This window comes from Xyrauchen texanus, chromosome 19 (assembly GCF_025860055.1).
Source record: "Xyrauchen texanus isolate HMW12.3.18 chromosome 19, RBS_HiC_50CHRs, whole genome shotgun sequence".
Classification (NCBI taxonomy): Eukaryota; Metazoa; Chordata; class Actinopteri; order Cypriniformes; family Catostomidae; genus Xyrauchen; species Xyrauchen texanus.
Genome location: NC_068294.1, coordinates 32,697,915 through 32,723,195, shown reverse-complemented (window position 1 = coordinate 32,723,195; position 25,281 = coordinate 32,697,915). Strand labels below are relative to the sequence as shown.

Here is a 25,281-nt window from a genome sequence, read left to right as displayed (position 1 = left end):
AATTACCTCTAAATAGCCAATTGATTTCTGCAGAATGCCTGCTAGCAGGCAGAACTCACAATTGTAATGTATGTTGTTTGACTACAAATAAAGAGATTGGCTGAATCCCGCATGAACGTCCCACAGGATCAAGTCTCTGAGGATTCATGATAAGAGGACAGACAGAGCAAGAGAGAGGGGAGACAAAGTGCACTGAACAGATGGGAATAAATAAGATGAAATGTGACTGTGTGTGGGTTCAAAACATGTCAGCACAAGTTCCTTAGTTTAACATTTAATCATACCGAAGAAGACTCCTGCCTCACTCAACTGGAATGAGCCTTGGTAAAGAGGATCAATGAACAGCGTGCTTATCCTGTCAGTCCAATATCTCACGTCTATAGTGCATGTTGAGTATGAATGTTGATAAATAGCTTACATTCAATATGAATGTTGAGTAATACATGCACGTGGATGAAAAACCTATTGGTATTTCTTGTATTGGTCTTATTGTATTTATATTTTGAAGTGTCAATAGTGATGAATTGCATATACTGTAGTTACTCTGCTAAGACACCAGTGTGAATTTGAGAGGAACTTCAAACATCCACTTGGCTCTAGTTGGTTGAAAGTAAACTAAATTGGCTAAGAAAAGTGAAGTTAGTTTTAAGAAAAGGTCTAGCATCATTTGTTTGCAGATGTTGCAGATGATATTTTGTCATCTAATGCAATGCATTGCAATGCATTCTTTTTTAAGTGGGGGCAACTGTATATTCCATCATGCAGATCTATAAAACAAATCAAACAACTACCAAACAAGCATAAAAGGGAAACATAAATCAAAAGCGCTTACTTGTTATGGGGTTTATCTCGAATCTGCCATCCTCATTCCCAGAGATGATAGTATATCGCACAGGCTCATTTTCAGTGCCATCCTTGGCAAGGGCTGACACACTTATCACCTCCGACCCTATTTTAGATGATTCTGGGATCTGTACAGAGTACTCTGAGTTAAGAAACAATGGTTGGTAATCACTTAGGATGACCACATGTACAGTAATCGTGGCAATGGAGAAGAGTTGGCGAGGGAGGCCTCGATCTGTGGCTTTCGCTTTCATCTCATAGGTGGACTTGGTCTCATCAGCTAGAGATCTCTCCAGTCTCAGAATGCCTGAGATCTCATCCAGAGAGAAGAAGCCACTGTCTGCACCTTGAAGAGAGTACCTCACCTCTGAGTTTATGCCTGGAAGAGTTATATAACATAATTAGAACAGAAGCAACAGATGCCTGAAAAACAGGATTATGTGCTTAGTTTTTAAAAGCAACATCAAAGCAATTCAAATACAAGTTTAATAGTGCTGACTAATAAAACATTGGATACTTTTGAATTATGTTTGCATTGTGAGATATAAGCAAGCATAAATTGTTACATTGTGTATATAGATTTAGCGCATTTGCTCAGACTAGAGGAAGTAATTATTAGAAGCAATTAAGTCTGCTGAATAGATCAGCTTTGAAGTAAAAATTCTGTGGTGGTTTGGTGCAGGTCTAGTTGGTGTACCAGCATAGCCATGCTGTTCACCAGGACAATGTAACTGGTACGCTAGTTGGCCAGCATGGTCTTTCTGGTAAAGCTGGATGACTAATGACAAAAAACAAGCATGCGATTTCCACAGGACAGATTCATGAAAATCTTCAAAAGAATAAAGATAAGAACTTTTTTAAAGGGATAGTTCCCCCAAAATTGAATATGTTGAATATGTTCTCATCGTTTACTCACTCACATGCCATCCCAGATGTGTATGACTTGCTTTCTTCTACAGAACACAAACAAAGATTTTTAGAAGAGTATATGAGCTCTTTTGGTCCTTTCAATGCAAGTGAATATTGACCACACCTTTGAAGCTTCAAAAATCACATGAAGGCCACAATAAAGTAATCCATACTAATCCAGTGGTTAATTACATATCTTCAGAAGTGATATAATTAGTGTGGATGAGAAACAGATCAATATTTAAGTCCTTTTTTACTATATATCTCCACTTACACTTTCACATTCTTTCACCATTTGAAAGTGAAAGTGAAGATTTATTGTAAAAAAAAGGACTTAAATATTGATCTGTTTCTCATCCACACAAATGATATCGCTATATACACCCACATTTATCATAATGCTTCTGTATATATGGATTAACCAATGAAGTCTTATTGATAACTTTTATGCTGCCTTTATGTGCTTTTTGGACCTTCGCCATTTTGTTACTCATTCACTTGCTTTGTGAGGAGCTACTGAGCTGAAAAATGATTCTAAAAACCTTTATTTGTGTTCTGCAGAACAAAGTTAAAATTCACATAAATCCCGTTGTGGGAGGCAGTGTGAGTATTCTGCATGTTCACACACATCTCCAGGTGTGGCCTGTCCCTCCCTAATCATGTTTCTCTGTCACAGCTTTCAATTACACATCAAACGCTGCATACCTCTAGTTTTCCACCTTGGCGCTGGGTCAAAGCAAAAAGAGCTAACGGCTTTCTGACTAGATAAGCAGAAAGTAATGTATGTGTTTCACTTCAAAGCAGACACTTGTGACAATGTAATGTGTGCACAGGAATAGTGCCGTACCCGTGTCTTGATCTTTGGCATAGATGACAGCAATAGGTGTCCTAACTGTAGTGTTGTCAAACACATTGATCTCATAATGGCTTGTGGAGAATTGTGGCGGATTGTCGTTCATATCCTGCACCATGAGTGTGATGTCAGCCTGACAAGAGCGTCCACCACCATCAGTCGCTTTGACAACAACATCATACTCTGATTCCTGCTCTCTGTCCAAGACAGCAAGAGTGGATAGCTCTCCTGTTCCAAAAAGCAAAGCATGTGATTTAAAGATGCCCTAAGTAATATTTATTTTCTTTATTTTACAAAAATACTATAAAAGTTTGCTAAGTATTATTGAATGCACTATTACACAAGGCTTTAGCGAAATGTTAGACAATAGCAAGGGAGGTATACACAATGTGTTTGAACGTGTATGGTATTTGAGACAAGCCAAGACTAGCTATTTGTTTAATACATGTGGCACATAGGTTTATTTACTCAGTTTGTGGGTTCAGACCATTTCATGTAACAAGTTGCTGTTGCAGGAACTTAACAATACAGAGCTTTACAACTAGACACAATCCTTTCTTTCTAACATTGCCCCAAGCATGGATTCATACATCTACTAAGAAACCCAATATAGCCATCTTGTGAGATGTTGGGCCTACAATAGATAAGATGCCCTGGAATATAGTAAGTGAAATAAAATGTATCATAAATCAAATACAGTACACTCATTGTTAACAAGAAATTCAAAAAAATTTAAATGGCCTGAGAAACCCATCTCTTATCTTTATTGACTTTATTTCCTGAAATCTAAGCAAAAGCAATCTCAAACAGTGCATGTCACGAGAAAAATGCAGAACAATCTGGAGACCAGAATTACCAGTTCTGGAGTCAAGATGGAACTTGTGTGCATTAGGACCATGAAGAGAGAATGAGACTTGTCCATTTGTTCCAATATCGGGATCAGAAGCAGAAATCTTTAGGATGAACAAGCCTGATGGGGAATTTTCCATGACTGCTTCAGTATAAAGCAACTGGAAAAAATAGGAAACATATTTTCCAATAAAATATGTTGCCATCTTTGTGAAAACCAACATCAAATTTGATCTTGTTTTTCTATTTGTGAACAATACATTTCCAAACACTTTTACTATACTAAAGTCTTCTGGAGAATGTACAACTTACTTGCTCACACAAAGGACTGTTGTCATTGATGTCAAGAACATGGACCTCCACATTGGCAGACGTTTGAAACCTTCCATCTGTGGCCATTATTGTAAGGGTGTATTTGTCATTGTCTTCTCTGTCAAGTGGACTTTTGGAAATCACTCTCCACTCCTCTCCTGCTTCTGCGACCGCAAATTGGCCCAGTGGGTCTCCATCTTCAGAGAACACAAAACGAAGAGTATTTAAGACCAAAATACATAACTTCTTTATAAAAAGGACTTTTAAGACAGAAAAGTACAAATAATAGCAAAACTATCAGGACTAAATACCAAAGAATAGTTAGTTAAAGGTATAAAGTGTGCACTAGAATCACCTAACAGAATTAAAAAATAATAATATAACTATCAGCTTTCAAAAAAGTTTTCCCAATACTAACAAATATTCCAGCCTCAAACTCCCATCACTGGTTGAGCCAATGTTTTTATATTTGGCTGCATGGGATACTCTAACAAAAAGTGATGTGTGCAACACAGCCACATTGTTTGCACTTTTGGGAGCAATCATCCAATGAATGGCTTGCTAACTATAGTCTATAGTTGTCTTTAATAATAGTTGTATTAATAGTCAATTGTTTCTCTACAGATCATCAGTCATAAATGAGCTACACAAATTACTGATCTTACCTGTTATGTAACATACAATCTGCCTATTATCTGCAGATACATCCATATCAGCAGTTGTCAAAGTAACAATGGGCTCTCCAGGCCTGCTGTTCTCCAGGATGGACCCTTGGTAGATCTCCTCTGTAAACTGAGGTGGGTTGTCATTTTCATCCATGATGGTTACCTCAATTAGAACTGAAGAAGACAGCTTGACAAGGTCACCATGATCAGTGGCCACCACATAGAATCTATGAAGCTGTTTGGTCTCAGAGTCAGCCTCTTTTAAGGTAGTGATCCAGCCAGTTTGTGAATCAATGGTAAACATGTCGCCAACATCATCTGACTCCAGATCAAGTGTATATGAGACTTCTCCGTTGATGTTTGTGTCTGCATCATTAGCTGTCACTTGAATAACTGTGGTGCCAGTAGGCATATTTTCTGCAAGGAAGGCCTTATACGGGTCAGCCTCAAACATTGGCTGATTGTCATTAACATCTTGAACTTCTATGTGAACGGACACAAGAGATGCTACATCAGTGCCATTGTGATTACCTTGAGCAATAACGTCAATCTTATATATCTTGGTTTTTTCATGGTCAACATTCTTCTGCACCACAACTGTACCGCTATCTTTGTCAACTGCAAAAATATGGTCTTTGTTGCTGTCCACAGTGTTACCATTTACCAAACTGTATATCAGAGGCATGTCAGCATCAGCCTTGACCGTGCCAATCTCATATCCGATAGGGAGGTCCTCAGAGGCTGAGAATGAGTACAGGGGCTCGGTAAACCTGGGCAGAGTCACCTCAGGTGGGATCACCTTGACCTTTACTGGCACAGATGAGTTGTAAAAAGGAATGCCTCCATCCCGAGCTTTAACTTTGAAGTTGAAAATCTTATTCTCTAACCCAGCCAGACTCTCTTTGACACTGACCACTCCAGTAAAAGGGTTGACCTCAATTATGTCCTCTGTAACTTCCTCCGCCTCTTCTACAGTGTAAGTGATATCAGCATTTTTGCCTTCATCAGCATCATAAGTCATTATTTGAATCACCGGCGAGCCTTTGTTTACTGTCGACTGAATGTAAACCTGATATTCTGAAGCTTTAAACTGAGGGGCGTTATCATTCTCATCCGTTAGAATAATCCTTACAGTGCAAAAGCCCACTCTTCCTCCACCATCCTTAGCCATGACCTTAATAGCAATCACTCTTTGAGAGGGATTTTCTCTGTCCAAAGACTGAGAAGTCATGATTTGTCCATCTTCATCTATGGAGAACTTTTCATCGGCCAGCTTGTTAATTATGGTGTAGTCCACACTGCCATATGGCCCGTCGTCCGGGTCAATAGCAGCCAGTCGGATAACACGGGTTCCCACTTCTGCATTCTCTGCCAGATCAGCCTCATAAATGTTCTGGCTAAAATAGGGGCTGTGTTTGTTGTCATTTGTCATGTCAATGTTAACAGGGGCAGTATTTTGGAACACGCCATCGGAAACTGCAACAGTGAGGTTATAAAATGGATCCAAATTTCTCTTGCAAACATTAGAGAATGAGATAAGTCCAGATGATTCATTAATAGAAAAATATCTGCCTTCATTTCCTGAGAGTATTTTATATTGGAGGTCATCCTTACTATCAGGGTCTGAAGCCTGAACTTTGATAACTATGTGGCCACAAGTGGCCATTTCATCGAGGGTGGCTCGATAAGATGGTTCAATAAAACTTGGGGGGTTGTCATTGACATCGACAACATTCACAATGATGTGGGCCACACTACTGAGCCGAGGTGTACCTTTATCTGTGGCTTTCACTTTCAGAGTGAACTGCTGTGTGGTTTCATAGTCTAACAATTGTAACGTCACCAAAATCCCACTCAGTGGATCGATTTCAAATAAATCTGTTTCTTTGTCAATAATTTGGTAGGTTAAATCTGAATTGCTGCCAGAATCTTTGTCAACGGCAGAAACCTGTATAACAGATGTGCCTATTGGAAGGCCTTCAGACACATCTGCAACATAAGTAAGCCTCTGAAAGACTGGGTTATTGTCATTTATATCTTCCACATCAATCTCCACTTTGGCTTCTGTAAAAGTGCCAGTCACCGAATCTGTGGCTCGAACAGTCAAAATATGCTTTGTTTGAGTCTCGAAGTCTAGGAAATCAGTGACACTTAAGACTCCTGTTTTGAAATCGATGTGAAAAAATCTGGAGGTGCTTTCTTCCTCAAGACTGTAGATTAGGTGGTATCCCTCTGGGTTTCTTGCTTGTACATGCAGGATCGTTGTAAAAGGAGTAATATTTTCAGGTAATTTTAGCGGGTAGAACAGGCTTTGAAATATTGGATGAGAACGATTTTGCACTTGAATGTAGAGTGTTCCAGCGGCTGATAGACTTGGCTCACCCTCATCTGATACCAGTACAGTGAGCACATATTTATTCAAAGACTCAAAGTCTAAAGGTCTTTGCAGGGACACATCCCCAAGATAAGGGTCAATTCTGAAAAAACTAAAATCATCCTCCAGTAAAAATATTATTGATCCATTCTTGCCGAAGTCCTTGTCAGTTGCCAGCACTTGGAAGAGAACATCCCCTGGCTCGATCTCCTCTGATATCATCAGCGAATGAGGCAAATTTGATATCTTAGGAGCATTGTCATTGATATCATCTATATACACCTTAACATGAGTGACATCTACACGTGGTGGATGTCTTGTGTCTCTGACCTCCACAGCTACATCATACTCATCCTGTTCTTCACGGTCAAAAGGAATGCCAATGGTCTGCAGAACTCCAGATGATGGAACCACAACAAATTTGCCCTGTGGGTTTAGTACAGTGTACTGCAAAGGCTCATTTAGATAGCTACCTTTTGCTATTAAAACGGCTAAAATTTGTACAGATGTAGTGTTCTCCAGTACCGTGGCTTCATGCATCTTCTCCTCAAATTTCAGACTAGTCTTTGCTGCATCAGTGATATTGATTTTCACTATGGCAGTGTCTTTGTATAGCCCATCGGAGGCAGTAACTTTTAACTCAGTATGGGGCTTTAGCTCAGACAAGTCATTCAATGAGATGATTCCAGTCAATTGGTGTATTTTAAAAACATTATTATGATTACTCCCTGAAAATGTGTAAGTGACTGCTGAATCTGCATCATGAGCTGTCACTTGGATTACTTTCATGTCTTCAAAAACAGGTAAGGAGAGGGCAGTTTCATATACAGGTAAAGCAAATTTAGGAGGACAATCGTTATAGTCCAGGACACGAATATTTATCCTGCAAGGCTTGAAAGCACTTAATGAGGGCTCACCAGAATCCCAGACCTGAACATTGAAGAAATATTCAGGCGTTGACTCAAAGTCAACTGTAGATTTTAAAGAGATGCTTCCCATGCTTGGATCTATTTTAAACACCTTCTGAGCTGCAGGCTCTAGGATCTGGAAGACCAGAAGAGCATTTGTGTCTTTGTCTGCATCAGATGCCTTGATCACTAAAGGCAAGTTGTTGTCCCCAGTCACCATGCTGTTCACAGGAGCTGACTCGCTGATCTGGCCATGGTAAGTGTCCTGATGGAAAACAGGGGCATTGTCATTTTCATCTATCACATATACATAAACCACAGCATCAGATGAGACTCCTGCTGTAGTTGTAGCTCTTATTTGCAGACGGTAAGAAGGATTTAGCTCAAAATCAATTGCTTTTTGAATGGACAACAGTCCAGAGTTCTCGTTGATGTGGAATGTCCCACTGGTGTCACCATCATTGATTTTATATAGCACGGAGGACGGGCAGCTGGCAGAGACAGATAGCACAGGGGAGCCGGGAGGTTTGGCCTCACTTATCTCTGTGATGTATTCATGGGAGGAGAACCTGGGTGGTGTGAATTCAGACAGCTTGACAGCGATGGTAACCGAGCAAAGGGCAGTGTGTTGGGGAAAGCCCTGATCTGTGGCTTTAACTGTGAGGTGATACTGCTCCTGAGGAACTCTGTCTAATGCATCAGCCACACGGATGCTTCCTGTGACCTGGTCAATTTCAAAGGCACCATCCACATTCCCACCTAGAGTGAAAAGGAGATCATTTACATTAAGATATAACGTAAAATAATAATTTTACATTCAATGTAATTATTGTTTGTTAATTGCCACCAAAGCAGATTTTAAAAATGGCCACATAAACTTTTAATTTGTATCTGTGAATGCTAATTGTAATTTTTTATTTTAAAAAAGGTCACAGTGCTCCAGGCAAATATCTTACCAGAGTGAAAGGAATAAACAATCTCTGCATTGCTCCCTGTATCTTTATCCAGCGCTTTGACTCTCAGCACTTCTGTGCCAGTGAGAGCTAAATTTGTTATGGTGCCTTCATAATGCGTATTCATAAAGGTGGGGATATGGTCATTACAGTCCTCTACATGCACAACAACCTTCGCAAAGTTCTTTTTTATTGGGATCTTCTCATCTCGGACCTGCAAAGATAAAACGCTTGAGTGATTCACTGTGTTTGAGTCCAGATCACATTAATTACTATCCAACAATGGTTAAATCAAAAGTTGAAAAGTTAGGGATAGTTCATCCAAAAATGAAAATTCTGTTATTTAATTGTTCCAAACCCCTATGACTTTCTTTCTTGAGTGGAACTAAATCAGAGATTCACTTTCACTTCACATTCACTTTAAATACATGGGAAAGAGCAACATTTAACATACCTAAAAATGTCTCAACTTGTATTACACTAAAGAAAGTCATACAAGTTTGAAACAACACAAAGTTGTGTACATGAGTTTTCATCTCTTTAAAGGGATAGTTAACCCAAAAAAGAACATTCTCTCATCATTTACTCACCTTCATGCCATCCCAGATGTGTATGACTTTCTTTCTTCTGCAGAACATAGATTTCTAGAAAAATATCTCAGCTCTGTAGGCCAAAAAAAAATGGCGGCCAAAAATGTCAAGGTCCAAAAAGCAGATAAAGGCAGAAGAAGAGTAATCCATAAGACTCCAATGGTTTAATCCATATCTTTAGAAGTGATATGATATGTGTAAGTGAGAATAGTTGAGTCCTATTTTACTATAAATTCTCCTCCCTCCACAGTAGATGGCGATATGCACAAAGAATGTGAATTGCCAAAAACAAAAGAAGAAAAATGTGAAAGTGGAGATTTATTGGAAAAAAGGAATTACATATTAATTTGTTTCTCACCCACACCTACCATATCTTTCTGAAGACATGGATTTAACCACTGTAGTTGTATAGATTACTTTTATGCTGCCTTTATATGCTTTTTGGACCTTTAGATTCCTGACCACCATTCACCTGAACTAAAAGGACCAATTGACCTGAGATATTCTTCTAAAAAGCTTTGTAAGTGTTCAGCAGAATAAAGAAAGTCACACACATCTGAGAACTATAACGGTGAACTATCCCTTTAAAGAGACTATTCAGCATTTTGACCGCTGATGTTTTACTTTTTAAGTAAGGCACTTTAGTGAGGACAGGAATGTTTAAGGAATGTAGATTTATGGCCATCCCCATGCTCTGACCACTGTATCTCATTGTGTGAGTCTTGATAATTAACTGAATTCCAAAATGCTTTGAGTCTAACTGAAAAAATAACAAAGCATTTTATCCATCACATGACATTTCATGATGATTAAAGAAAGTATCATTTTTTCCTGGCTTTTCTTTAATTGAAACAGATTCCAGAGGCAATGAGCATATAAATACCTTTTATTTACAACCTTTAGACAAGAGTAGTTCAAGTGTCACTTTACCATCACAATCAATGTATGAGTGGAGATGCTCTCATAGTCTAGCTCCTCCTTCATGACGAGCGCACCGCTCCTTTGGTCCAGGTGAAAATACTTGAGGCTGTCTGGGTGAAGGCTGCTGTGAATGCTGTAAAACAGCCCACTGTTGGCATCTGCATCCTGGGCACTGATGTAAATGATCTCCTTCCATGGTGCTGTGTCCTCTGGCACTCTCACCTCATAGATGCTTTTCAAGAACATGGGCCGATGCTCATTTATATCCACTACTTGAATGTAGGCCTAAAAGACAAATCAAAACAGCTGTCTATTGGCTTGCAGTGAGACCAATTGAAATGTTACCTTAATTCCAAAAATAAAAATTAAATGTAATGTTTTATTTACAGAGGTGGATGCTAATAATGCAGAGTCAGTGCTCAATATGTGATGGATTTTGAATGTCTGCCCATACCTGAGTGGTTATGGCCTTTAATCCATCTGTGACTCTGACTGTTAAGTTGTAATGAGATGTTCTGCCTGCATCTAGATGTCGGGCTTTCACAATACTCCCTGTGTTCTTCTCAATGTAGAAGTCATGTTGCTCATCTCCACCTAAGTTATGAAACCAGCAATTGGTTAGAATAACATGCATTAAAATTCTCATGGTTTATCACTGACACCTCTTAGCAAACCTTTGTGTGTGAACCCGTATGCATTACTTTAGGGCTGAGTGAGTACTATGAAGTGTTGTGACAGTAAGATTCAGGTGATCTATAAAGCACGTACAACCCTCTAAAACTTGTGTGAGCCTTTTAAGTGCAAAAACTCAAAACACTTTGATGAAAACCACCAGCACAGGTTTCATACACATTTTAGAGTATGGCATGCCAAATCACGCAACTTTTTTCCGTAAAACCCAGTCATAAAACAATGCCACAAACAATGCATTACTGACAGTGTACATGAAATCAGCACTATTGTTTAATGGAAAATATTTGTCACATGCATAAACAGACCAGACTTTTACTAAGTGGGGTTAAATTCTTGCTTGCTTTAACATATGGTGTTTATTAAGATCTCCACCTATTGAAAGTTTTCTGGTCTTGTTTTAATACGACTAGGCCAGTTTCTGAGTGGCACTTTATTTTCGAACTGTACACATCAAACATTCTCTTGCCGAACACCGACTGTGTCTAATACTGGCCTTGATGGAGGCTTTGAGCGACATTCTGAAGAGAAGCTGTTTGAAGATCTCTCATTGTTTTTTTCTAATCAATAAATAACTGGATTCTCAAGATAGGGGGATAAAAAGTGCTGCTACAGAGAAAGTAGCAGACAAGGGATTCAAACTACATGATGAAAACCCAGGGTTAGGATTAAATTAAGGATTAGCAGACTAGTGGCTTTATTGATGTTTTATCTAATCACACAACTTCTAAGAAACACTATAGTAGTATTATATATTTATCCTTTGTTTCTAATTAAGCTGAATATATGACTTTTTTCTGTTTTAAAACATTTTTGATAACACCTTATAATAAGGTTCTATTTGTAACAATAGTAAATTGCATTAGATATCATGAACTAACAATGAACCATATACATAATTTAATCTTGGTTAAAGAGATAAAAATTTATTCTCTCATCATTTACTCATCATTTACTCATTTTTTACTATAGATCTCAATTTTCACTTTCACATTCTGAAAGTGAAAGTGGAGATTTATAATAAAAAAGGATCTAAATATTGATCTGTTTCTCCCCAAAGTGATTACATTGCTTCAGAAGACATATATTAAACCACTGGATTTGTATGGATTACTTTTATGCTGCCTTTATGTGATTTTTGGAGCTTCAAAGTTCTGACCACCATTCACTTGCATTGTACCTACAGAGCTGACAAATTCTTCCAAAATTCTTTGTTTGTGTTCTACACATCTGGGATTGCATGATGGTGAGAAAATAATGAGAAATTGTATTTTTATTTTTAGGTGAACTATCCCTTTAATGTTCATTTTCTCAATTAAAATTCTACTACACTACAATTTAAAGTATTTAACCTTTCTTTTTTTTTTTTTTTTTCTTAATTTCTCCATTCTTTTTTATCTCCTGGCTGTTATTATAAAGTATTGCTTGTTTTAAAACATAATTTGAAGTCTACTGTAAAACCATTTTAGAATATTATGCATACCTTTAATATCTGAAAATAAATAATCAACTATTATTAAATCTATCCATTCAGGTATGTATAATAATAATCCATAACTAATTACTGATTTTTTTTTTTCCTTTTAATTATTGATTTTGTCTCCTAATTAAAAAGGCTTTAGTGCTAACAGAAAAATTGTAATATTTTAATATTAAAATATGCCGGAGCGGTAAGGAATGGAGCTCCTCTGGTGCTCTGGCTTGTCATCTGAGGAAATGTGTCTGCCCTAAGATATGCCTCCTGGCACATATCATATCACAGGGGAGGAAAGCTATAGCATCACAGTGACAGCAGACCCCCTTCATGCTGTACTATATCATGTGCCCAAGATAACCAACACTACACTATTATTTGGTACCTTTAAAACATTTTGGCACAAAATTTATTAATTGTTTTTCTTTATTTATCGCTTATATTAAAGCATAATTTATACCTATTACGAAACCATTATTAAAAGGTGAAATGTGTAATTTCTCCATCACAATTAGCACCAAACAGAATGACAAAACTGTTAAACCAATCAAACAAACAGAACAATGTTTTGAAAACACCACAGTACTATTGAAGACACTATAAAATTTATGCTGTTGTTGTTGTTTGTTTGTTTTTTATCTCCATATTCTCTGTGCCAGTTCAGGACATCTTGTTTATATTTATTGTAAGTAGCAGCACTGGAATGGTAAATAATAAAGTCTGGCTTACCGATAATGTCAAACCAGAGAAGATTCTTAGTAATCTCTGTGCGGATGATTCCCACCATGTCAGTGATGGGATCTGTCTCCATAACCACATAGCTGAAGGGGGGCTCATCAAAAGCCAGCAATTCGGAGCTGGGTTCAGGTTGGGGCAGCCATTCGACATGCAAACGGGCCTTAGACATTCTTGAAGGGTTGCCTTGGTCTGTCGCTTTTATCTATGAGATTGTATTAAAAAATTGGATTCTTTCTGTTAACTCTCAAAATACTAATGTATCTTTTTATCCTCCCCAGTCCCAAACTTGGGGAAAATTGGAAAGAAACAATGTTATTTGTAACTTATTACATGGCAAAAATGCAATAATTCTGTTGATGTCCAGTGTATCGGACATATGAAATTAGGAGGATAGCTACTGTCATTTTTTAGTAGTTGTACCGGAATATATTAGTCACATTTTTACATTTTGAAGTATTTTTATTTTCTTTTTTAAAAAGAGTTCATTGAAATCAAACTGATGTAACAAATGATTGTAGCCCATACCGTCAGAATACTGTAGTTGCCTCGAACAAACACTCCTCTAGCTGTAACCACCCCGGTCTTGGGATGGATATCAAAACGATCCTCAATGGTGTCTTCTAGGCTGTATCTGATCATGCCATTGGGCCCCACATCATCATCGCGGGCCACCATCCTGTAGATGTCTTGCAACTCGGCCGAGCTCTGGCATTCAGGCAGCTTTACCTGGAAAAGCTTATGGCTGAATTGTGGGCTGTTATCGTTCTCATCTAGGACTTCAATGATTACAGTGGCGGTGGAGCTTAATGGAGGAGCCCCTTCATCTGATACCATCACCTAAACAACATAGCAGGAGAGCACAAGAGCATTTATCACCGACGATTCTATAAAAAGCTTTAATTTTAAGCTAAAATAGGAGACAGTATCATCAAAACTATAACATGCTTCACTTTTATAAAACCAAATCCAAAACAACTACAGCTAAATTCAATGGACAAATAAATGTAAAATCAGAAATATTCAATTGGACTATATGTAGATTTTTTTAGGACAATAAAAAATCAGTCTTTTAAGAAAACAAATACTCCACACAGCCACAATAACTCACTGGAAATAGAAATAGAAATATATTCACAGCAATCATCAGAGAAAGGCTCAGGCCTGCAGTTGATGACCTAAAAATGAACCAACCTCAATAATATGCTCAGCTTTTTGTTCCCGGTCCAGGGCAGCAAGGGTGCTGATCACACCTAAACAAACACAGAGGAAGAACAGACAGGCTGATCACTGACAGCACTCTCAGATGGCTGGTACACCTGTTCATTCACCATAGGGCTGTCCATTTTACTTTCTCTTCCCACAGGCTTGTTTTTCAAGCTTTATTTGTTTTGCTCGACCGTTTATTCTAGGTCAACCTGCGGCATTCAAGCTGTGGGAACAACAGTTATTATTCAAGTCCGTGTCAATGAGGATTTAGCCAGGGCTGATGCATACTAAATGACCAGACTTCCCTGTTGCCAAAAGACTGACAGCAAATGAGACACTGCTTAAGAGTCACTGCATTTGGGACATGTGAAAAACATTGTGTTATGCGTTAGCATAAGAGGTTTGAAGATAAAGTATATTTTCACAACTGAGTGTTAGGGGATTGGTTAAGTGTGCTCCATGGCTCTACAGCAGTTTTCAGGATCAGATCGGACAAAAAGCGCTAGTGACAACAGTTTATTACCACTGCAATAAACACTCGAGAGTGTCATTAAAGTGGAAGACAACTGGTAGGGAGGCAGGCACCCATGGCGTATTTCAACCTGTGCAGCACTCAAAACAATCCCTGCTGGGCTTTTATGGTGGCTTGTATTTAGGCAGGTGATCCTGTAAGAGCAATTCCAGAAAGTGTGGTTTGGGCATTAACGCCCACCTGTGGAAAGACTTCCATATCGTGCATGGTACAATGGGTAAACTTGGCAAGCTGCATGGATTTGGAAATTGCTTTAAAGCTTCTGAAGCAATGTTTCTCAAACGGTGGTCAGTGAAGGATTCAAAGCAGTCTGCGAGCTGATTTAAGAAAATATATCAAATAAATAAAATAATTATAATTGACAAAAGCATCAACACTGAATTACTGAATAACCAATTCATCAACTCATAACAAATTATTAACAGATTGAGTTAAAGGAGTAGTACACCCAGAAATGTACATTCTGTCATCATTTGCTTACCCTCAGGTCATTCCAAACCCGTATGATTTTCTTTCTTATGCTGAATACAACTTTAAAAAAATTTTTTAAAAGAATGTTCCATCTGACTTTTTAATACAATGGCAGAAAATAGAGTCTCATTTGAAATCTTTAAAAGTATCAAAAGTAGTACATGCTACACATGCATCATATTCCATGTCTTCTGAAAGCATACGATACGGTTTGGGTGTGAAACAACCCAAAATGTTAGTGATTTTTCTGTGAAAATCTTGTCATCAGTTGCAAGACTAAAGCTGATTTAAGGTGATGCGCATGTTCACATGAGAGCATACGTTGTTAAGCACTTAAAACAATCCGAGTTCTGTCAAAAGAAAGTACTTTGGATTTGGAGCAACAAGAGGGTAAGTACTTATGACAGAATTCTAATTTTGTGGCTAACTATTCTTTTAACATATATTTTTAATAACGTATTATTTTTGATTAAGTGTTTCTGTTGTCTCACTTACAATAATGTAAGTCTATGCATTAGTAAACATAATGTTAATTTAGGTTAATTTACTAAAAATAGAAGTCTAGCAAATGTCAATAAAATAAGAACAAAAATTAGTCTAGAACAGGGGCGTTGCGAGGGGGAGGCTTCGGGATCTTGTGCCCCTTATGTATTGTCCTGATCTTTTTTGAAGACATGCTTTACTTCAGAAAAAAAAAATTGTTTTATGATCTTGACTTTGTTTACCCAGTAGTCCATCTGTCTGTAATGAAAACACAACAGGCGTTGGCCATGGTAGATAACGGTTTGCGCGTTCATTCGAGTTCACTGAAGAAATAACCGTCAACTGGGTTAAAGTCCTCGCATTTATAGCCAGTTGTTGAACATTGTTTTAAAGATTTTGTGAGGTAATATATCCATGTGTTACCAGGTCATCTGAGGGCTAAGCCCTGATCTCTTCCAACCCTAGCAACACCTGGTCTAGAAAATTATGGATTGATGGCTCAAGGCAGGATCTGTGAAAAGGACGTTAACTGAGACTGGTTGTTAGGTTGTCTGCCATTGCCAAAGAGTGCTTTAAAGCTATCAAAATATCAGAAAAAAATATAGATTTTTTTGGCTATACCCCTTTGTCTTAATCTCCCTTTTAGCATTTGGCTTTTGATGATGTGAGTTCTACTCTCAAACCACCAAAGAATTATTTATCTTTCCTTTTTGCCCTTTCAAGAAAAAGTTAATATCTAATAAATTATCCGATTTTGCTGTGCTAACTCATTACGTCGGTTAGCTTAGTCACAATGTTCATTCTAGTAATGAGTCATCCCAGACTGTCTTGTTCTAACATGGAGCAATTGAGAACTCCAGAGAACTTCAGTGCCTTTAGCCCTGGGGGGAAATTGGTAAACAGCACTGAAGTGTGATTTGTTGCTATATCTACATCTGATAAGGCATGTAGCATTGATTTTATAATTCATTAAGCATTCTCCTTGATCCTCTTAGAATATACATCTGTACAATATTCACAGAGAGCTTCTGTCTCCTGTAAGAGTAAAGTTTCAATGCCACACAAGTCAAAGTTCTTTAGAAGTTTTTGCCTAAACCTTCCAGCCAAACTTGTTAGCTTAGTTACAATGAAAATGAGAAAATATCTACAATTTTAGCCACTCTCAAACACTAACGAATGTCTAAAGAGCATTTTAGTCTGATATATCCTTTATATAATGCACCCCAACCCCCTCTGGCTTCTTTGTAATTCTTGTCTATTAGCTCAGGGTGGGGCAGGGGCAACAACAAAGAGACAAGACTTAGTTAAGACAAGTGCAAGCTTGCAACGCTGGTTAATGCGGTTCTAATTTGCCAAGCTACTGTTCAAAGGCCAGGTTAAGCAACAAAAGCCATCAGACTCCTCAATACTCAGAGACTGGACTGACAAACACACACACACACACAAGTTGTGTTTCCATGTTTTATGGGGACTTTCCATAGACATAATGGTTTTTATACTGTACAAACTTTATATTCTATCCCCTAAACCTAACCCTACCCCTAAACCTAACCCTCACAGAAAACTTTCTGCATTTTTACATTTTCAAAAAACATAATTTAGTATGATTTATAAGCTGTTTTCCTCATGGGGACCGACAAAATGTCCCCACAAGGTCAAACATTTCGGGTTTTACTATCCTTATGGGGACATTTGGTCCCCACAAAGTGATAAATACACGCTCACACATACACACACACACACACACACACACACACACACACACACACACACACACACACACACACACGTGTCCTGAGTTGCACTTTAATTATTGTCACTTTATACCTGGCTGCTACCTCAATAACTGTTATGTGCATAGAACACTATCTCATAGTATGTTATGGTTACATCTGACATTTTTAGAAATTGTCATCTTTTTGCACTACTGTGTACTGGTCAGAATACTGTCTCTCACTGTGCCCATTGTCCTGTTAATTTTTTGTAATTTATTGTACAGTCCCGTGCTTTTTGCACACGTTTGCACGTGCACTTTATATAGATATGTTATTTAGTCTGTGTAGTATCATGTGGTTCTGTGTTTGTCCTATGTTGTTTTATGTAGCACCATGGTCCTGGAGGAACGTTGTCTCGTTTCGCTGTGTACTGTACTAACTGTATATGGTTGAATGACAATAAAAACCACTTGACTTGATTTGAAAAGGGTCAGAGGTGTTGTGTTTTGTGATTGTGCACCTCTCTGTGCCTGCTAAAGAATAATCAGCACCCTTGCCCCACAATTACACACACAGATCAAAGTAATTAGAGGCTCTACTCATTGTGCCCTTCACGTGGCACACCACTGTTGCACAGAATTTGTGCCCAGACATGTTAAATCAATAAAGATTTATTTACCGCATGAAGTGAATCACAACTATTGTGGAATGTGAATTTGTAAAGGTCATTTGTTTAGGGTTTTTTTCAGCATTTCTATGACCCCGTTTCCATATGGTATTACGATGCATCTCGGGTGATCCGATCTCATGTGGTCAGGTGAGACACATCACTGTTTACACCTGGTCAGTTAAATGCATCTCCTATGACCACTTGTGTTCGGATGTGGAGGGGAGGGTCTCTGTTTAATGACGACATACATCACACACCATGTCAGTGTGTTACAGCATGATGTTAAAGCACAACAAAGTCAGAAAAGATGAAGAAAGCGGGGGCAAAAACAACCTGCTTCTTCTCCAAGTTATATTTTAGTGGAATACCTGTATCAAAGGAGCTTCAGATGTTCGTGCTTCTCATCTGTTTTAATATCAGACATACGAAAGAAGATCTGTGAAGCTCTAGTAACTGTGTATGTATCTGCTTTTTAAAAATTTCAGATCGGATGGCTATTTCCTTTTAAAGCCGCTAGGAACCGGCAAATTTTAAATTCTTGTTTTTGCGTAGTGGTTGATTTTCAGTGGAGGGGTGGCGCTTCACTGCTGCCGGTGTTGTGTCGAAGCCTGTTCCCCCTCTGTTTCCCAAGTTAGTGTTCCCCATAGTGCCGTAAAACATTAAACATAGGGGGAACAATCTGTTCCCCATGTTTAATGTTTTATGATGCAACAGGGAACACTCACTGGGGAAACATGGGGAACAGAATTCGACACAACATCGGGACACATACACGACGGATTAGCGAAACACCTCAAATGTGATGTGGTCACACACATTCGTACAGTATGCTTTAGACCCTGTTTGGACTTGTATTTGGGGCTGATCGTATGTAATCGGATAAGCCGAAATGCATCTTAATACAAGGTGGAAACTATAAGTCAAAACTGATGGGAATGAGAAGTTTATGAAGGACCATTTGAAGAGTTTACCTGTTTTTGTGTCAATGGTGAAATATTTGCGCTGTGAATCAAGGATCTGGAAAGTTAGTTTTCCCTCAGAGGACTTGTCCAAGTCTGTGGCAGATACTTTGAGCACTGATTTGTCCTTTTGCAGATTCTCTTGCACTGAGACAAAGTAGACAGGTTGAGACAGTTCTGGGGGATTGTCATTAACATCCCAAACTTCTATGTAGACCTCAGTCCAGGATACCAGTGGTACAGTGCCCAGATCTTTCACATAAACTGTCAGCCAATAGTGTGGCACAGCTTCACGATCCAGAGAGCCTGCGGTTCGGATTACACCTGCAAAATAGAATTATTCAGAACCAATAATGCAGCCAAAGAAGAATGTTAAGTTGCATGCAGTGTCACAGATTTTGAGGCAGTGGGTTTTAGAAATACCAAAAAACTTGCACGTAAGATATGAGACAGATAACAGATATGTACCACGTTGTCTTTACAATCTTTAAAATCTGTAAATTTTTTAGCATAGAATACTGAACCAACATATGGAAAGCAGGTAAAAGAGAAGATCAGTAATATCCACAAGGGATTTCCTTTACCTGAGTGAAGCAAACTTGAAATATTGTAACCAGAATCATACTTTACCTGTTTCTTCATCAATCGTGAAGACGCCAAGCCCTGAGCCATCATGGATGTAGTATCTCACTACTCCATCTCGTCCTTGGTCGTTATCTACAGCGGTCAGTGTCAAGACTGAGGTTCCTACTTTAGCGTCCTCCTTTACTGCTGCTTTATGTACAAAAAGGGTGAAGAGAGGCCGATTTAGATTTTCATTGACATCTAGCACTTCGACCTCAATGAAGCATGAAGACGATAAAGACCGGGGTATTCCGTGGTCTACAGCTCGAACAGTTAGGTTATAAAACTGTTGTCTTTCAAAATCCATTTCATGCTCAAGAGACAGGCCGCCTGTTGATGTATCCAATAAAAATGTTCTGGATTCATTGTTCATTAAGTTGTAGCTGATGAGTCCTCCACTTTCCAGATCCAAGTCAAAGCTTTCCACCCATAAAAGCACAGTACCCGGTGGAACATCCTCTGGAACCTTGATCCTGTAGACTGTGGGTACAAACTTAGGAGGGTTGTCATTGATATCCTCCAGTACAACCACTAGATCTGCAAATGAGTAAAGCTGAGGGTCCTGCTTTGCTTGATCTCTAGCCTCAATTTTAAGGTCATATCTACTAAAGTTCTCTCTGTCTAAATGGCCAGTTACCTTTACTACCCCTGTGACTTCATCTATCGTGAACAAATTGGTAAAGGTTAACAGAGAATATATAAATGCTCCATTGTCGTCAAGGTCAAAATCCAATGCACTGACTTTGAAGATGCTCTTGTCAGTCTCTATGTTTTCAGGGACGTTTACAATATATCTCGGCTGCGAAAATAATGGTGGATTATCGTTTGCATCCAAAATACTGACAGCAAGAAATTTCCATGTAGAGGTTTGTGGAGATCCCAGGTCGTACACTGTTATGTTCAGAATGTAAAATTCTTTTTGCTCTCGATCCAATGCACAAATTACCTTCAGGTCCCCTGTGTTCATTTCAATTGTGAAACATCCATCCTCATTTCCACTGGAAATTGCGTAGACAAGCTTTCCATTAAATCCAGAATCATTATCAATGGCATTCAACTGTACCACTGATCTATTGAGAGCAAAGTCTTCCCTGATGTCAATCGAGCTTGGTGTGCCCACAACAAACTTTGGAGAGTGGTGGTTAATGATGTGAACATCTGAGATAGACTCTTCCTCTTTGACAGTGAGTGAAGGCTTAAATGATTTAATAAGCTTCTCTGTCAGCTGCTTAGTAATTCCGGTCTCCTCGCAATGTGTGGTGGCACCTTGTCCCTTGCCTGTGATACGCAAAGTTACAGTGTTGAGGTCAGCACTATATTTTCCATCTGTTGCTGTTATTTTAAGTGTATAGACAGAATTTTCAGTGTCTCCATAGTTTGAGGGGATGGCCTTGGCAAGTTTAATGATGCCAGAAACGGAGTCAATGGCAAACAATCCATCATCGTTCCCAGACTCTATTCTGTATTTAATCTGCTGTAGCTCATCCAGATCGAGTGCTGACATCTCTGCAATACTCTTCCCCACAGAAAAGTCTCGGGGTATGGAGGTATTGCACGCCACCCGCTCAAACACTGGAATGTTGTCGTTGATGTTGGTCATGGTGATGGTAACTGAGCATTCACTCACTCTGCTAAAAGGGCTGCCACTATCAGAGGCCCAGATCCTCAAGTGGTACCATCTCTTCATGAGTTCATAATCAAATTCCTCAGAGGTAGAAATCACACCAGTCAATGGGTCTATACTGAAAGGCACGGGACCTGTGTTTGCTATTGCGTAGGTGACAAAACCGTTGTTATCTTTGTCCACATCAATGGCAGAGACAACCAAAATGCTTGTTCCAATTGGAACATTTTCAGGCAGAGAAGCCTGGTATGAGGGCGATGTGAAACTAGGGGCATTATCGTTTTCATCAATAATATCTACAATGACATGGGTAACTGCTGCTCCATCATTAACAGTGACATCAAACTCATAATGAGATTGCTTTTCAAAGTCAAGAGACTGCTTGGTTACAATGACACCGGTTTTGGCACTGATTTTAAATTTATCACTGTCTGAGTTTTCTTTGATGCTGAAGGTGATGTTTCTGGAACTCAAACCTACAGATACTCTAAGTATGGGACTTTTTGGTGGAGAAAATTCGCTAAGGGTGACATGATAGTTTTTCTGATCAAACATTAGTGGTTTCATTTGAGGAGGAGGGATGTGCACATGTTTTACTGGTGTTAGCAAAGGGGGGTTACTTTTGTCTTTGGCTTGAAGGGAAATGTTTAATCCGAATGGGTTTTGTGACCAGTTAATCCATTTTGTTGAGACCAGTTGAAATCCACCATCCTGCTGCAAAGCAGATGGAATAATCTCAAAGTACTTAAGTGGATCCCCTTCAACTATGCTTATAGATGCCACTTTCTCCTTTTCCTTGGGTTCCATCCTGATGTTCACACTTATTTTGTCATCATCCATTTGAGGAATGGATGATGGACCACTGGTGAGGGTAAAGTTTTCGGTAACCTTCTGAACGGTCACAACAACTGTTGCGATATTTCCGAACTTCTGTACACCAGAGATTTTCTTTGTCCTGTCCTCTGCCAGAACAGTTAGGTCATACCGGTCTCCCTGACTTGCGTCAAGTTTCTTTACAAGTGTAACAGTCCCGGTGAAAGGATCAATAGCGAACGGGTGTGATCTAGTCGTGAATGAGTAATAAAAGTCTGCATTGCGGCCAATATCAGCATCTGTTGCGCTCACTTTCACCAGGCTTGATTTGATTGGTGTGTCCTCTTTGATTAGCACGTGATAAGAGGCAGGGTAGAAGAGTGGTTTCAGATCATTCGTGTCAAGCACCTGGATCGATACCTTTGTTCTCGCCTGGTTGTCATAGGTTCCTTCTGTAGCCTCAATGGTAAGAGTGTAGATGTCTCGTACCTCTCTGTTGAGCACCGCTGAATTACTGCTTCGTGTTTTGATTCTCAGAAAACAGAAATCTCCTACAGCTACCTCCTCGGCATTGAAAAGGCCATCATCATCGCCAGCGACAATCTTGTATTTGATGCCCCAGAAGGGATCAGACAGTATGATGCCCATTCGGACTAGGCTTTCCACATAGGTCCTGGGGGCAGAGTTCTCATAAATGCTGGCATTGTAAAAATGATGTGTGAACCTCAGCAGTGAGTTGTCTTTAACCAGGCTGCCATGACATCTGGTTATGGTTCCCAGGACTACTATGACAGTGAGAATTATGGCTGTGTCTATGAAGGCCATTCTCACTGTCCCAACATGGACCCACAGACCTGAAGATAGGGGAAAAAAAGAATGTGTTTTAAGGTGCTCTATTTTCTGACAGTTGGACCATTCTGTATTTTGATGTATTGAAGCCTTGCAGATACGTAAAAGTCAACTTGTGAAGACCACTGTATATAAACTTAAAGTTTAAAACACACACACACACTCATTTTATTGTCTGTTTCACCCAGTAAAAGGCAACAGTCAGGTATTTTGTCTCCTGTTTTGACATGCCATGACAAGTTACATTATATTGTTTAATTGTGTGAAAGAGCCCTAGACCCGTTTGAAACAGGTGACACATTTTCATATGACTTAGCCAGTCAGCCAGTCATCTACATTTAGCATATTTAACAGCAGTTACAGTAGTTTGTGGCATTTTATATAGAGAGAGAAAGAAACTCAAATTTGATAAAGATAAACAATTAATTTACACATAATTGTAGTATAATTCTCTGGCAGTCGCCTGTATAATTATCTATATGTATGATAACAATTCTGAAAGCCATAAATCACTCTCTATCTTTCACTTTGTCTTTGTGTATGGGCAACATGATCACACAGGAAGTCGGCATGCTGTTTCTGAAAGTCCTGGTACATTAGGATCGGCAACAGTATGCTGACTCATTGTCATATCCTATCTCATATCTCCTATGGGAAATAGGACATATTTGCAACGGCTCCACAACAGTTAACTTTCCCAATTGGTAGCGTGTTGATCCATTTCAGAGACAACAGTTCAATCCCTATTCAAATGAGGAGGTAATCACATTTGTATAAACAATCATAAGCGTGATATGGATGTTGGCATTTTATCCCTATAATTGCAATTTGTCTCTACTAATGGTTATGGTAATATTTTGGTTTTTGTTGGGGGGGTAGATTAAATAAAATAAGCATTTCTCTTCACTGTTTTACACCTTGTACAGCTGAAAGCAATTCTCTTTACAACTGGCTTCAGACGACGTCTCCATGATATAAATGGATGTCACTCTTGTTAATATGCTCTAAAACACTTACCGCTTTAGCCTCTGGAGCGGTGTTTTTAAAATTTGGTCAACGTAAAATTAGATTTCGGCTAAATGAAAATTGGCACACTTGCACACATTTTTATGTGAGTTCAGGCTGGTTTGGGGGTTATGCAGGGAGCCATATTTCATGGAAAGTACTGAGGGATGGAGGCACAAATAGAAAATTCATCTATGACATAGCCTACTGGTAAGGCTTAAAATGAAAAGAAGACTTTTGTTTCTCTGTAGATTTCTCTGTATAGTAACAATACTTTTTCAGCTCTTTTAAAAGCCTCTTAAATCCAGCTGGTAAAAGTTGTGAAATCCCTCAGGGTGAGTCTATTAGCAGTAGGTTGTGCTGTCAGCCTACACTCTCACAAAACTACCTGCCACCACATGCTCAGCCAGGCAGCAGAGACTCTCAGATCATATTTCACTATCAGATCTCACTTTGCAAGTTTTGTAAGATTCAACAACATTGAAGGATAATGTGAAAAGCTTAGCATACTAGCACTCTTCATTTAATGGTACTGCATTATATAATGAACCAAACCATAAGTGTAGCAAGTATTTAGAGTTTTAATTTAAGAAAGTAACATCAAAGCCAACTATAGCATGTGTTTAAAATATGTGCTACTGTAAAACATTAAAGTAAACCAAAAACTGTAATCTTCAGTCATTGTACTGTAAATATTGTAATGTTTTCATTTACTTTTTTAACAAACACTACAGGATTACTATGATTAGCACTTTCCCCTGTACACAATGATTTGTGGTGTATGGTTTATGGTCACCAATTTATGTTTGAACCGCCAGGATTATGCTGGCTCTCTTGCTTGGTTTATTGTTTGTAAAAGTTGTGGCCAGAGCCAAGCATCAACATGCCCATAGATGCGTCATGTTCAACAGAACAACTAGTTCAACCGTACTGGTGCAATATGAATGACATGCAAATTCATCTTCAACTGCCTGTTAAAAAATGACTGAAATATATAGTATGTGAATATATGTGTTGATAAGCCCTGTTTTATTTGATAAAATAAAATATTCGACTGTGAATTATATTTTGTTCTAGTATGTAAGAAACATTCAGCAATATATTATATTGATAATTGTATTATATTCTCCATTATATATCATCATTTATATATACATTACATATTATTTTGAAAATTACTTAATTAATTAATATGAATGGGGTGACGAAGAATAAAACTAATTTTAATTTATGTCCACACCTAAGTGCCAC

The 25,281-nt window shown here is 38.6% G+C and overlaps 1 protein-coding gene across 1 annotated transcript in view; it reads right to left on the bottom strand.

Annotated features, from left to right (window-relative positions):
- Positions 1-23,001, bottom strand: part of LOC127659774 (protocadherin Fat 2-like) — a 43,516-nt gene extending 20,515 nt beyond the window's left edge. The window contains exons 1-13 of the mRNA XM_052149729.1: positions 19,746-23,001; positions 19,128-19,439; positions 14,271-14,329; positions 13,605-13,916; positions 13,071-13,281; positions 10,632-10,771; positions 10,187-10,462; positions 8,670-8,880; positions 4,432-8,472; positions 3,767-3,963; positions 3,462-3,615; positions 2,600-2,833; positions 833-1,222 (exon numbers count right to left, since the gene is read on the bottom strand). Coding sequence (XP_052005689.1) covers positions 833-1,222; positions 2,600-2,833; positions 3,462-3,615; positions 3,767-3,963; positions 4,432-8,472; positions 8,670-8,880; positions 10,187-10,462; positions 10,632-10,771; positions 13,071-13,281; positions 13,605-13,916; positions 14,271-14,329; positions 19,128-19,439; positions 19,746-23,001 — 9,793 coding nt within the window. The remainder of the gene's footprint in view (positions 1-832; positions 1,223-2,599; positions 2,834-3,461; positions 3,616-3,766; positions 3,964-4,431; positions 8,473-8,669; positions 8,881-10,186; positions 10,463-10,631; positions 10,772-13,070; positions 13,282-13,604; positions 13,917-14,270; positions 14,330-19,127; positions 19,440-19,745) is intronic.
- Positions 23,002-25,281: the final 2,280 nt, after the last annotated feature.